This window comes from Micropterus dolomieu, linkage group LG10, assembly GCF_021292245.1.
Source record: "Micropterus dolomieu isolate WLL.071019.BEF.003 ecotype Adirondacks linkage group LG10, ASM2129224v1, whole genome shotgun sequence".
In the NCBI taxonomy this organism is placed as follows: Eukaryota; Metazoa; Chordata; class Actinopteri; order Centrarchiformes; family Centrarchidae; genus Micropterus; species Micropterus dolomieu.
Genome location: NC_060159.1, coordinates 23,765,643 through 23,779,856, shown reverse-complemented (window position 1 = coordinate 23,779,856; position 14,214 = coordinate 23,765,643). Strand labels below are relative to the sequence as shown.

The 14,214-nt window shown below is 39.1% G+C and overlaps 1 protein-coding gene across 1 annotated transcript; it reads left to right on the top strand.

The window, feature by feature from the left end:
- The first annotated feature begins 668 nt into the window (after positions 1 to 668).
- On the top strand, positions 669 to 11,388 carry LOC123977310 (solute carrier family 22 member 2-like). Its single transcript, XM_046059890.1, has 11 exons — positions 669 to 1,070; positions 3,814 to 3,917; positions 4,141 to 4,295; positions 4,422 to 4,590; positions 6,406 to 6,520; positions 6,992 to 7,092; positions 7,696 to 7,910; positions 8,008 to 8,116; positions 10,082 to 10,194; positions 10,583 to 10,682; positions 11,269 to 11,388. The coding sequence occupies exons 1-11, from the start codon at positions 669 to 671 to the stop codon at positions 11,360 to 11,362; spliced, it is 1,677 nt and encodes a 558-aa protein (XP_045915846.1). The 3' UTR covers positions 11,363 to 11,388.
- The last annotated feature ends 2,826 nt before the right edge of the window (positions 11,389 to 14,214 follow it).

Sequence of the window (14,214 nt, the reverse complement as noted above, 5' to 3'; positions counted from 1 at the left end):
AAATAACTTGTGGGTGATCTACTATTGCCAACAAGTTGTCTAACTTTAGAATTAAACATGTAGAAGTGTTGGCTGTCCGTCCTACTTCCTGTAAAGGAAAAGTCTTTCATGACCATTCAAAGTTGTAGAAATACAAACATGAGCTCTGCTGATCACAATTTGATCCCAAACTACAAATTTTTACCTTCTATGGAGAGAAAAAAATTAATTATTATTATATTATGTTTTACTATTTGTTGACTGATAGTACCTTTTAAAAACAGGTCCAATTTTCATATTTCTCTCAGATCCCCATGATTCCCAGAGACTTTGTTAACTGATTGACAGCTTAACTGGCTGTGTGCACGTGTGCATGAAATGCAGGGACTGGCTGCAGGCCCATGTGTCTGCGTTTGTGTTATAAAACCCTGGAGACTTCCCACTAGGTTCACACATGTTCTGACGTCTGAAAAAATGAAACCAAACGTGTCTTAATGGTCCATTGCACTGCCTGTAAAGCAACAACATCTTTCTGTGGACCTTTGCTCTTGTTAGTTCCGATAAAAACCCAAAAGGACAGCCGTATCTGTGATCACTCTGTCAAGAGAGGCTCAGCATACACACCTGCAAAGCTGCAGGAACTTAGACACTGATTGAAATTAATTGTTTTTTGTTGTTTTTCTGCAACCATGACCAGTTTTGATGACATCTTGGAAGAAGCTGGGAACTTTGGCCGCTGTCAGAAGCGAATCTTCGCCCTGCTCTGTATGTTGTCATTTCCTTTTGCAGGTGTGTATGTCGGTATCGTGTTCCAGGGCTTCACCCCAGATCATTGGTGTCGGGACTCTGGGGTGGTGGAGATTAGGCAGGAGTGCGGCTGGAGCCTTGCAGACAGTCGCAGGCTGACAGTGCCGCTGGTCAACAACTCTGGAGTCTTGCAGCAGAGCAGCTGTGAGCAGTATGAGGTGGACTGGAACTCCACAACACTTACCTGTGACACACAAGAACTGAACCTCAGCAAAACTCCCAGAACTGCCTGCAAAGATGGCTGGGAGTACGACTATGAGGGACGACAGTCCTTTGTTACTGAGGTGAGTAACAAAGGAAAGAGTAAAATAAGTTAAAAAGAAGTAAGCAAATAAAACACAATCTAAACAATTCAAGACAAGTGAAACCTATGAAGTCAACAATATAATGTGAAGCATCTTGGATGAATGTAAATAAGAATAGCAACAGGTTACAGAAGTAACATTGTTCTCCCTAAGTGGTAATTCAACACTTAAAACCATGTGTTGCATTTTTGGTCCCATTAAAACATTTCAAGTGAATCCAGATAATTTACAGTTGGCCACACACTGTATGCGATGGCCGGATTGCCAGTCGGATTACAATCCTCCTTGGTTTTCCTGGGCTTTATGCAAATTAGAATTTGACTTACTTCGTTTTAGAGAGAGTTGGTAATGCATCTAAAGGTGTTTGGTGACCGAATGGCCAAAGACTAACTTTTGCACTTTAACAATTTTAGTTACAACATTTGACAATAAACTAGCCACGTCAAAACTAACCCTTAACTTGTGCCTGGTGCACACCAGAGGATTTTCAAATCTCAAGAAAGCACACACACCAGACGATTCAGTCAAGACGCAGGACTACACACTTGGCGTTTATTAAGAGTGGCGATTCCGGGGACTTGGGATGTCACGGAAATTTGACTTCAGACATAAACAAACATGGAGGCAGACTGTCTTTGTCAGTTAGTCGCACTTGTGTGTGCTATGTTTTGCACAGAAAAAGACTAAAGAGAATAAAACTGTGGATGAACTGAGGAACTCATGGCTGAGAAGAGGGAATTAGCATGGTCCATACATTTTATAGCATGAGCAAATACAAAATACGGTGGTGAAGCTTCCCGGTCAGCTCGCTCTCATTGGCTGTTGCGGGTTTCTAATTGGAGACACCCTGATTTCAAATCGAAAATATCAAACATGTTTAATATTATGAGGATCCTACCATCCAGTTGGCGACTTTAAGATTATGTCTGTAAACCCCTCACACTACAGGATCATTAGGGCCAGAAATCTGTTCCGACCAGCCTTGGCTCAGGAACACACCAGCGATTGTCATGAGGGGCGAACAGGACCCAGAATCGGCCCAGTTATCCTCCAGTGTGCCAGTATAACACAAACACATGAATCGCATTTATGAAAAATGAGGGAGACATACCTTTTGAACTTTGGATGGAGCCAAGGTAACCCCTCATCATGTCTCCATACTTAACTTACAGACATGAGAGTGGTGTTGCTCTTCTTGTCGTGGCCGTTTTCATGACAAAGTCCAAGGCCACTATTCTGCAAGAAATCCATCCCAGGCTGACGCGTGTCCACCCATGTGTGTCCCCATATCCACACTCCAGGAGTACCCAATGTACCCAAAAATCCAGAGAAAGCGGCAAGAAAATTTTGATTGTACCTTTTGAATTTGGAGTATACAAAAAGGCTTGGTCCATTACCAGCCCAGTACAGTTCACCAAAAGTTACTCAAAAGCATTTTGCCAAACACGGTCAAAAACTTGTTACGATACAGGGCTCTTGCAGATCTCCCCTCCCTTCTCCCGTGTCACCCAATCAACAGGTACAAAAATACAATATCAAAAACAAAAAGACATTCTGCATGACCCATGAACATACAGCAGGTGTTTAACAACAATTTAGCAAATACCATATATGCCAAAATGGCTCTTACACTTCTCATCTAAGTCTTGGCAGGAAAGCAAGGGCAGTTACACAAGTGTATTTCTCAAAGTCCCAGTTCATTGTGCCACATGCAAGAACAATTTTGTAGTATCTTCCTCTTAGTTTTTTTCGTAAGAGTGTGCCATATCAGATTCAATGTGTGTAAATTAGGGGTTCTCCAACTTTTTCATGTTAGGGACCCCTAAATTGACCCCAATTTTATACGATTTTGTCCCAAGGAACCACATCTGACAGGATTTGTTCTTTTAGATGTTTTATTACAGATAGTGTAAAAAACTATGACCAAAATAGTCATATTCTGTCACTGTGTTTCTTATTGATGGAGTTAAAGTGAAAATAAATTATTCCCCTTTTTGCTGGGGACTCCATGGAGCCCCATTTTGAGAACCACTGGTGTAAATTACCCACGTAAACATGATGAATGCCTTCTGTGCATAATTGGCTGTGAATTGTAAATTAGCACAATTATCGCGCCAATAATTGGCTACCATATAAAGCTACGCGTCCTGCCCCGTGTGTTGGAGGAAGTGTTCATGGATGTAAATGACATCGAAGAGTAAAAAGAAGAACTTCAGTCCTGCTTTCAGAGAACCATAATGTAAAGTCTGTCATTTTAAACAGCGTCAGCAGTGGAATTAAGGGGTTAGGGTTGGATCGGTGTGTCTGTCTGTGGAGCTCTAACAAGTTTCACAGTTGCAGAAGCGCAGTCCGTGGTAATCTAAACTGCGACAACAACCATTCATCTGTCTCTGCCAATATATCAGCCCACTGTCACTCTCTTCCAAGGGCCTGACTTGCTAAGGCATCTATAAGATTACACTTCAAGCTGACCTTGGGATACCAGCAACAACTTGCTCCTGCTCCTACAACAGGTCTGGACCACTCCTAAATTGTGATCATGCCTAAGAGAAAATTCAAAATATTAGAAAATTGGTGATTGCGGCAAGTTCTTCTAAATTAGTTGCACAAGCCACTAGCTCAAAAACGTGGGGTATCAGAAGTTATTTTTGTTTTGTAGAATTTCAGGAAAAATATAAAGTGAGAAATTAATGTTGTGATTTATTTGTTATTGTTGCCCCAGTTTGACCTGGTGTGTTCAGATGGATGGTTGGTGGACATGTACCAGGCCACTCTAAACGTGGGCTTCCTGGTTGGAAGTATCGCTGTTGGCTACCTGGCCGACAGGTAAGTCTGTGACTGACTGGTTAGTTTTTGTTTTACTGTTGGCGTGATGAGAATCCAGCTTTACTCATATCCATTGAATTGTCCTGCAGGTTTAATTTTAACTGCATATATAGGATACAAAGCACATTACAATATTTTTACAAGTATAATTTGCAGTCCATTATTTTATTAAACAACCTAATGACTGATGTTGTCACTGTCTTGTTTGTTCTTATGTCCTCAGGTTTGGCAGGAAAATGAGCTTCCTGATGTCCAGCCTGTTTAATGTGATTGCAGGAATCCTGGTGGCCGTGGCTCCAAACTACATGTCTTTGCTGGTTTTCAGAACGCTCTACGGTTTTGGAGTGAAAGGAGGCTGGATGGCTGGATATGTGCTGAGTAAAAACAACATTTAACTTCACAGCTGGGAGTTTTACAATGTTAAAGAAACATTCCTATTCTTTGTTCTGTCTCTCGAACATTATTTAATATGTGTGAAATCTTTCTACTTCTTTTCTCTTTTAGTCACAGAGATTGTCGGGGTGGAGTTCAGACGCACAGTGGGAATCATTTATCAGATGTTCTTCAGTATTGGCATCCTCATCCTCCCTCTGCTCGCCTACTACATTACTGACTGGCGCTGGCTGCAGGTCGTCATCACCGTCCCCTACATCCTCTGCCTGTCTTACTACTGGTGAGAAACACTCGTTATGCTTTTGTTTTATGCTTCACATAAGAAGTGTATTCTTGAAATTGCACTGCAAGATTTTGAAAATTTAAGACAGAAAACACCCGACAACATCAGCATGTTATCCACCAGCTGTAACATTAAAATGCTGCTTACATGTTAAAGCATCAGTAATATTACTCCAATAAAATTAAATACAGTATATAATAATATAACTCTCTCAATGCACTTTTTCTTTAATACTTCAAGTGCAATTTGCTGTTAATACTTTTGCACTTTTACTAAAGGGAAATTTGGAATATAGGACTTTTAAAATATATGAGTGCTTCTTCCACCACTGTCGGTCAGCCAGAAGAAACAATGCTGCACTGTGTTTGGAAATGGATAAATAATTATTCTAGTTTGTTTCTTCAGCATTTTAGTATGTTATCACTTGACACTACCAACTGTTATGTCCCTCTCAAACTCTGTTCATAGATTGTGATCGCTCTGATCAATTACTAATTTAAGGATAATCCGTTGAATGGAAGGTAACATGTCTGTGATTTAGTACTTTATTTTACAGTCCCCATTTGGCATTCATAATAGGTACATAGACACTTTTTTGTTGCACACCATAAGGTAGCAGATGGACGTTAAGTGTTTATTAATGTGTTTGTCAAAATGTATACCTTCTCTGCAGAAACAGCTAATGAATGATAACACAGTATAGTGCAGCTGTAATCTAAATATGATTACATATAAACAAATGCCTACAGTGTGTTATAAAACACAGAATAACGGCTTATAAAAATCCTTCACAGGTTTGTTTGAAACTGTTATAAACATGTTTAAACTCATTAAGTTTACATTAAGTTTACATGAGCTTCAGAATTTTCTTTCATTTGACAAATTAAGCATTAACTAGATCTCTTCAGAAGCTTTCAGCTGCATCTTGAGGCTGGAGTGGATGGAGTTCATATAAAAAAATTATATATTCTATATGAATACAAATGTGTTCCTGTCAGTCATTCATTGTCTGTTTATACACCACTTACAGAGTTATAGTTAAAAAAATCCTCCTCATACTGGCTTACAGCTACATTATGGTGTGTAAACCATTCATTTATTGTTTATATGCTACTTAAAAATCTTCAAAAGGGGGGGGGCTCTGCAGTCTGGTGGTGCAGTAGCAACTTCTATATCTCTTCCCAGAAGGCAGCAGGGTGAACAGGCTGTGGCTGGGTGTGTACTGTCCTTTAGTATCCTTTGGGCTCTGTGTAGGCACCTCACCTCACCAACATCACTGATGCTCAGGAGATGGGTACCAATGAACTTCTCAGCAGTTTTAATCACCCGCTGCAGAGCCCTCCGGTCCTGGGCCGTGCACATCCCATGCCAGTTTGTGATGTTTCCAGTCAGGATGCTTTCTGTAAAAGCTGACAAGAACTGGGCACGGGAATTTGGCCTTTTGTCCATACTGTCCATACTGTATCTGACACCAGAAATACTGAAATATGAACTATTATGATCCCGCATGTTGTGTGATGTGGCTTCGCTTTATTAGTGCAGCTTTAACACTGCTTTTTGATCAAAGACTACAAAAGTATGATGATTTAGATTTTTTTTTCTTAATTTCTGTCTAATTGCACCTTAAAAATATGTTAAAACCTTGTTGTGTATATGAAGAAGTGTTTGCATTAGTGACTAAAATCAACACACTCCAGAATTTTTCACCACAAGGAACAATTAATTACAAGATCTCTTTTTAAATTATTGATAAACTCACATTGTTTTTATCCACCTTGAAAACAAGAAAACAAGAACGCTTTGTATTTGCAGGTTTATCCCAGAGTCTCCAAGATGGCTTCTTTCTCAGAACAAAAGGTCCAAAGCTGTGGAGATCACTGAGGCCATGGCCAAAGAGAACAAGAAGACTCTGTCAAAGAATATCGAGGTAGCTGCTGTTTTAGCAAAGACAAAACTCACGTTGACACCACATCAGACTGTATCCAGTCAGTGCCTTAACTCTGCTTCATGTAGATATACGACACTTTACCCGTCAGCTGATTACATTCAATTAATCAGGTGTCAGTTGTTGCTTTTTTATGTTGTTTTCATGCTTCATGTCGCAGAAGATGCTGCTTATATATACAGTGTTCTAGTTTTTAGCTTTTAAGCTTTTCAAAATAATATAAATGAATTACTGTTTACCTATGTAATTACATTTCTTGCAAGATCATCAAGCTACTGTAGGAGTTGAAGCAGTTCTTTGTAAATTTTTATGCCTTATATCTCAGTAATAGCAATTTAAATTTAAATATACTGCAGAATCAAAGCTTTTTAAGTATTTGAAATGTATTTTTAAAAAGAAGCTAAAATAAGAGTGCATATATGGAAATGTAAAAGTGTGTGTTTGATCCTGCAGACTCTGGCAGATGATAACGCAGACTCCAACACTGCCTCTTTCATGGACCTGATCAGAACTCCAAAAATGAGAAAACACACTTTCATTCTCAGCTTCAACTGGTGAGTTAGTGGCGTTTTGTAGTTAGAAGTAATCATTTATATGTTACATAAGTTGTTTTTTGTTTTTTCAAACTTGAGTTATTGTAATATATAACTGAAACTACAGCAGTGGAAATTAAATCACCACCTGAAGCTCACTTTTTAGGGTGATTCCGTGTCAAATCTTTTCTTTACATTGTAGATTTAGTTGTCATTTTCGCCCCCTAAAGAAATGTCTTATATGTTTGAAGATAATGAACCCTGAAAATGGCTTTCTGTCTTACTCCTAGAGCCTTGAAATTTGGTAGGGGCACAGACAACACATGTACAACACATCCAAATGATTGAAAGGTACACAGGCAGATGTCACATTTTTCATTACTGGCACTTGAAAATGGTAGAAAAGTGCTTCCTACGGCATTTTGTTGGCAATTAGTAAAAAGCTGTTGATAACTGTTTTAGATTAGGTTCACTTTTAAGTTTCTTAACACAATATTAAATCCTAAATCAAACAAACTGGAATGGAAATAACATAAGAACCCTCTTCATTTAGGAATTTTAACTCTTTTCATTTAATGATCCATCTTTGGAGCATACACACCATTCTGCCTCGGTCTCTTCCAGGTTCACCAGTGCTGTGGTCTACCAGGGTTTGATCATGAGGCTGGGTATTCTTGGAGGAAATATCTACGTTGACTTCCTCATCTCTGGCTTGGTGGAGTTCCCTGCTGCCTTACTCATAATCTTCACCATTGAGCGCATCGGCAGACGCATTCCGTTTGCCTGCGCCAACATCGTAGCTGGAGCCTCCTGCTTCATCACTGCCTTCATTCCTGACAGTAAGTCCTAAGCGACAGGTGGAGATGGGGAACATTCAGATGTCATTAGATCATAATTTCCTGGCTCTCTAAAATTCATTCCTCTCTGTCCTTTAAGGCATGTTCTGGTTTAAGACGGTGGTGGCCTGCCTCGGTCGGCTGGGTATCACCATGACCTTTGAGATGGTGGTGTTTGTTAACACTGAGCTCTACCCAACGTTTGTCAGGTGAAATGTACAAACTGTACACACTCTTAGTTGTTTGTTTAGGAAGATGCGCTTGTGATTTATAAATTTGTCATTGAGCTCTTGTTTAAACAAAAGTTGAAAAACACTTACTGTGAGCTGCTTTGGACTAAAGTGCCAAATAAATATCTAAAAAAGCCTATTTTTCACTACCACACCCAGCTCACTGATAAATGTGGTAAATTGCTGCTCAGATTCCTGCAGACTGACTCATTTACATGGTGGCTATTTGCTGCTCAACAGCCTTAATTTTAAGCCTCAGTTAGTTGTACTGAGCCTCTGCACACCCTGTGAATTTCCCACAGACCATCACTCTGATGAACAGTTAAATCATATAGTGTCAGTAACACTGTAAAAGTTTAAACATCCAATTACCCTCAAATGATAAACTATATATTTACAGTTTAAAAAACACATTGTCAAATATAAATCCTGCACTGTATGTGAAAAAGAAGAAGATGAAGAAGATATACTTTATTTAATCCCGCGACGGCAAAGTCAATGTTTTCACTCTGTTATTATGTTAGTATTTACACACAGGTCCGAAAGACACACACACACGCACATGCACAAACAGGACCCATAGCAACACACGGAGAGATGTCAGAGTTAGGGGGCCCCGAGCAATTGGGGGTTCAGGGGCTTGCTCAAGGCTTCCTTCCGCAGTGCCCAGGAGGTGAACTGGCACCTACCAGGCTACCAGTCCACACTCTGCAACTCTGGTCTGAGCTGGATTTGGACCGGCGACCCTACGGTTCCCAGCCTAATCCTTACAGACTGAGCTACTGCCGCGCCATAAATACATGTATTTACTGTTCGGAACCACCCACTTGTGTACATTCAATATTTACTTATTTCCACTATTTGTATTGTTTACAATTTACACACATTGGTCATTGTTGCTTTTTATATATATTTATATACGTCCATTTAATTTTTCCCTATCTTTGTTTAACTTTATTGTCTACAGAAGCCCTAAGCGGGACTCATTTACTCATTTGGCAGATGCTTTTATCCAAAGCGACTTACATTTGAGGAACAACATACAAGCATCAACAGAGCATCAAATACAGATCTACAACTGACAATACATACTAGTAAGAGCAGCAATAAGTACTAGTAAGAGCTCATAGTACATATCACATCAATGGGGTAAATACCTAGGGAAAGAAGTAAGAGTTAACAAAAAGCGCAATCAATCAATACAGATCATTGTAGGGGATAGAAGAAGAAGAGCACAGGACGTGCATGTTAGAGGTTAGGAGTTAGAGGTGTTATAAAACATTTGACTCATAGTCAAAAGGTGGATTCCCCTGAATCTTCTCATAACTGCTTTGTTGAAGTGGATAATAAAAAACACACAAAAGAAGTAAAGCGGGAATTGAACACACAGTCTTTTGATTTTGTGTCCTAGGCTCTACCAACCGACCTAACCAGAATTTTTTTTTTATTATCCTAAAGAAACACACCATGCGACCCCTGTATTCAGTAATTGTTTATCTCGAGATCATGAGAAAATTGTTCCATTATCACGGGAAAACGGAGGAAAAGAATATTTGAATGGATGGCCGCCTAGGGCTTCCGTAGGTGTCCTTGCTTTTAGCTCTTTCTCTATGTATACTGGAACGGTGTGTAACGTTGAGAGGAATGACAAAACCGGAAAATTCTTCGTGTGTGTGCAGTTGGCCAAAAAGGTTGATTCTGATTCTGAAAAATGCTAGCATAGTAAAAATACACTACCCTACAAAATGTTAGCATGTAGGCCTACATTTCATCAGTTATCATGTTATCATGCTGAGACTGAGTGTGACTTTTAGCTTGTTAACAAAACAATAACAATAAAAAATGCATCTCCACTGTCACAAGAGTCCATATTTAGAAAAGTAAATAAATTGGATGTGCATATTATTATTATTATTATTGAAATAAAGTTTTTCTTCTGTCTAGGAACCTGGGAGTGTCAGTTTGTTCCACTCTGTGTGATGTTGGAGGCATCATTGCTCCCTTCCTGCTCTACAGACTGGCTGCCATCTGGCTGGAGCTGCCCCTCATCATTTTTGGTTGGTTGTATTTAATTATGGAGTGACAACATTTGTTGCAGTCTGTCTGAAAGTATTAGAAAATGTAGTTATTACTGTGTTAGGGGTGAAAAATTACCCACAAACGCACTCCAGATAGGAATTAAAATCACTGACCAGCACAGGTAACATTACAATCACCTCACCTCCCCTAGAGAAATAAATTCAATCCGAATAGGGGTTTCCTTCTGCTTTTCATCATTTTACATACTACTGGAGAACCAGTTTTTATACAGGCCCAGTAGATTGGAAGTGAGTGGAATGGTGATGGAAAAGATAATTCACATTTCAGTGCCAGATGTGATTAAACTGCATCACCTGTTAAAAAGTGAATGTATTATTTATGTTAAGAATATGCTGTGCTGTGCAGGGTGTCTGGCTTTCCTGGCTGGTGGTTTGGTGCTGCTGCTTCCTGAGACCAGAGGTGTGCCGCTGCCCGACACTATCGATGACATCGAGTTCCCAGAAAGGTGAGTATCCACCGCTGAAAAAAGGAATAATTAAGTTATTTTATTTGACACCATTTTGGCACAAACCAAGGTATGTTTGTGGTTTTGTGTCTATGTATTGGATGTATATGTAGATGTGTGTGTATACATATTATGAATGCACTTCTCTTATATTATGTTGAAGATGCTGTCATATGTTTCTCAATGAGATATATTATTTTAGGGCTGCGACTAAGTATTATTTTTATTCTCCATTGATCTGTTTTCTTGATTAATCGATTCATCATTTTGTCTACAAAATGTCAGAAAATTTTGAAAAATGCTTGTTCTAACAGTCTGAGCTGATGTCTTGTTGTTTTGTTTGACCGACATCCAAAACCCAAACTTATTCAGTTTACTATCATGTGCGACAAAGAAAAGAAGCATATTCTCACATTTGGGAAGCTGGAACCTGTAGATGTTATAAATTCTAACTTAAATAATGACTAAAACAATGAATCCATTATTGAAATAGTTGCCAATAATGCTGTTGATCGACAAATGGACTAATTGTTGCAGCAGCTCTACATACTTAACTTACATCATGTCATTTTGCGTGTGTGTTCAGAGTGAAGGAGAAAGCTGCACAGAAGAACCAACAACTGGCCGACTTGCTGCTCAACAACGACGTATCGACCAACAAAGATCCAGCGACTGATTAATCTCCTTCTGTGACCAAAGTATTTATTTATAATGTTTAACAGTGTTTCTTGTGGACACAGTCGCCTGCAAAAGTATTGGAACGGTAAGGCAATGTCCTTTGTTTTTGTTGTTCACACAGACATTTGGGTTTAAGATCAAAAGATGAATATGAGACAAGAGTTCAGAATTTCAGCTGTTATTTCCTGGTATTCACATCTAGATGTGTTAAACAACTATGGACATATCACCGTTTGTTTGAACCCACCCATTTTTCAAGTGAGCAAAACTATTGGAACATGTGACTGACAGATGTTTCTTGTTGCCCAGGTGTTTTTTAGGTTGATTGTCCAAACATTAAATAGCTCTGCTTGACTAGTCTAAGTTTTCATCTTTGGTTCAAACCTATAAAGACTGCATTTCCTGTTAAAGAGGATAAACCAACATGGAGACCAGAGAGCTGTCTGTGGGAGAAAAGTGAGCCATTGTCAAGCTGAGAAAAGAAGGAAAATCGACTAGAGCCACAGTTTGAAGATGACTCAGAGAGCAGAAATATAGAGGCCACACCACAAGATGCAAACCACTCATCAGCAGGAAGAATTGGGAAGGCCAGATTGAAATTTGCAAAGAAGTACAGAGATGAGCTTCAAAAGACTGATGAGACCAAGATTAATCTCTACCAAAGTGATGATAAGGCCAAATTGTGGAGAAAGAAAGGAACTGCTTATGATCCCAAGCATACAAGCTCTTCTGTGAAGCATGGTGGAGGTGATGTCATGGCCTGGGCGTGCATGGCTGCTTTTGTCTGCCAGTTTACAGAGAAATGCATTGAAACTAATGGGGAGGAAGTTTATCATGCAGCAGTACAATGACCCAAAGCACACTGCCAACAAAACAAAGGACTTCATCAGGGGGAAAAAGTGGAAGGTGTTAGATTGACCAAGTCAATCACCTGACCTTAACCCAATAGAGCTGCATTTCGCTTCCTTAAGAGGAGACTGAAGGGAGAAACACCCTGAAACAAACAAGAACTGAAAGAAGCTGCAGTAAAAGCCTAGAATAGCATCACAAATGAAGAATGCAACAGTTTGGTGATGTCGATGGGTCGCAGGCTTGAGGCAGTTATTGCAAGCAAGGGTTATGCCACCAAATATTAAATGTTATTTACTTTAAGATTATTTGTTCCTTTACTTTTGCTCACATAAGAATGCTGTGGTCTGATACAAACGGTGAGTTGTTTAACACATCTAGATGTGAACACCAGGAAAATAACAGCTGAACTCTTGTCTCATACTCATCTTTTGATCTTAAACCCAAATGTCTTCAGTGAACAACAAAAACAAAGGAATTTGCCTTACCGTTCCAATACTTTTGGAGGCGACTGTATATCAGGTACCTACTTTTGTTTTTTGACTGTGTAGTCTGCTATACAAAAGATTTCTATATATGTCTGAGACCTTTATCACCGACAGAGAATTTAGTGAGCGTCTGTGATGATTGATGTTGAATGACTTATTGAAATTTTTGTATTTTTAAGAGATTGGTTCGTGAACTCATGTGCCATCAAGTTATTATATTGTCAGAATTATTACAGAGCTACATTATTAAAGAGGTTTCTTGTAACACAACTTGGGCTCCAAGTGATGATTTAAAGTTGTAACCTTCAAGATTTTAGTAGTTGGGTGATTTGCTGAGAGGAAAGAAGGGAAAAAAAACAATGTTCTGATACACAAACTTGTAATTATTTTCTAGACTTCTCAATTTTTTTTGTGATAGATTGAATAAGTTTACCTCTTTGGGCCTCAAATTGTCTTTTAAATGAAACCATGTCAACTCATAGACATCTGAAATGTCATAAAGGGCCCCACTGTCTCCACTGTCACTGTCACAAGCCCAAAACTTTGGGATCCACTGGTTTTATCTTTAACAATGTATTATATTTTTTATATTTTTTAATTTGAACAGTAACTAGTAACTAAAGTAGCCAAGTAAATGTAATGAGTAAAAAATACAATCTGAAATGTATTGGAGTGTAAAGTAGCATAAAAAGGAAATACTAAAGTAAAAGTAAAATGCCAAAATTGTACTTTCCACCACTGGATAATATAGACAACAAAAAAATCATTAAAAATTCTGGGATTACTGAGCTGTGGAGTGACCACAGTGTGAGTGTAAGTTACTTCACAGTCCTCTGCAATGGTTTAAAGTCACCCCTTTATATTTACGCATATTTATTATTTGCTCTTGTGTGATTACAGCATCTGTGATTCTTAAGTTTTTGTATGTAGGAAAATTAGATAATCCTGGAGCACTACTGTCCTTCCTCTGCTCGCCTACTTCATCACTGACTGGCGGTGGCTGCGGGTCGTCATCACTGCACCCTACGAAAATTAGATAATCCTGGAGCACTACTGTTTACTGCTGTGTCTTTTTTTTATTCTGCCACTAGAAGTCACTCCATGCAGAATTTTTCAAATGCTACGCACATGAGCTTCAAGAGTGTGCAGTTCACTGAACGCCATGCCAATGCTGCATTGAACACCATTGCCTTTATAAAAAAAAAACAGACAACCATCTGTTGCCTGTGATACAGTTGGTACAGCTTGAAGTGTGCTACCAGCGTTTCACAACACAAATGTATGCACAATCACTAACGAGAATTCGTTTTGCCCAGTTCAGGTTCATTCGCTGATAACGTGTAACAGTAACATGTTTTCACCTTCAATGCAGCTTTTTTTTACAAAAATTTGAAGTGTTTTTTGACTGAACACCAAGCACTTGGATCGCAGTAGTGATGACGACCTTTGATGACCTCCTGGAGGAGGCTGGCACTTTCGGACGCTGTCAGAGGCGTGTCTTTGCCCTGCTCTGTCTG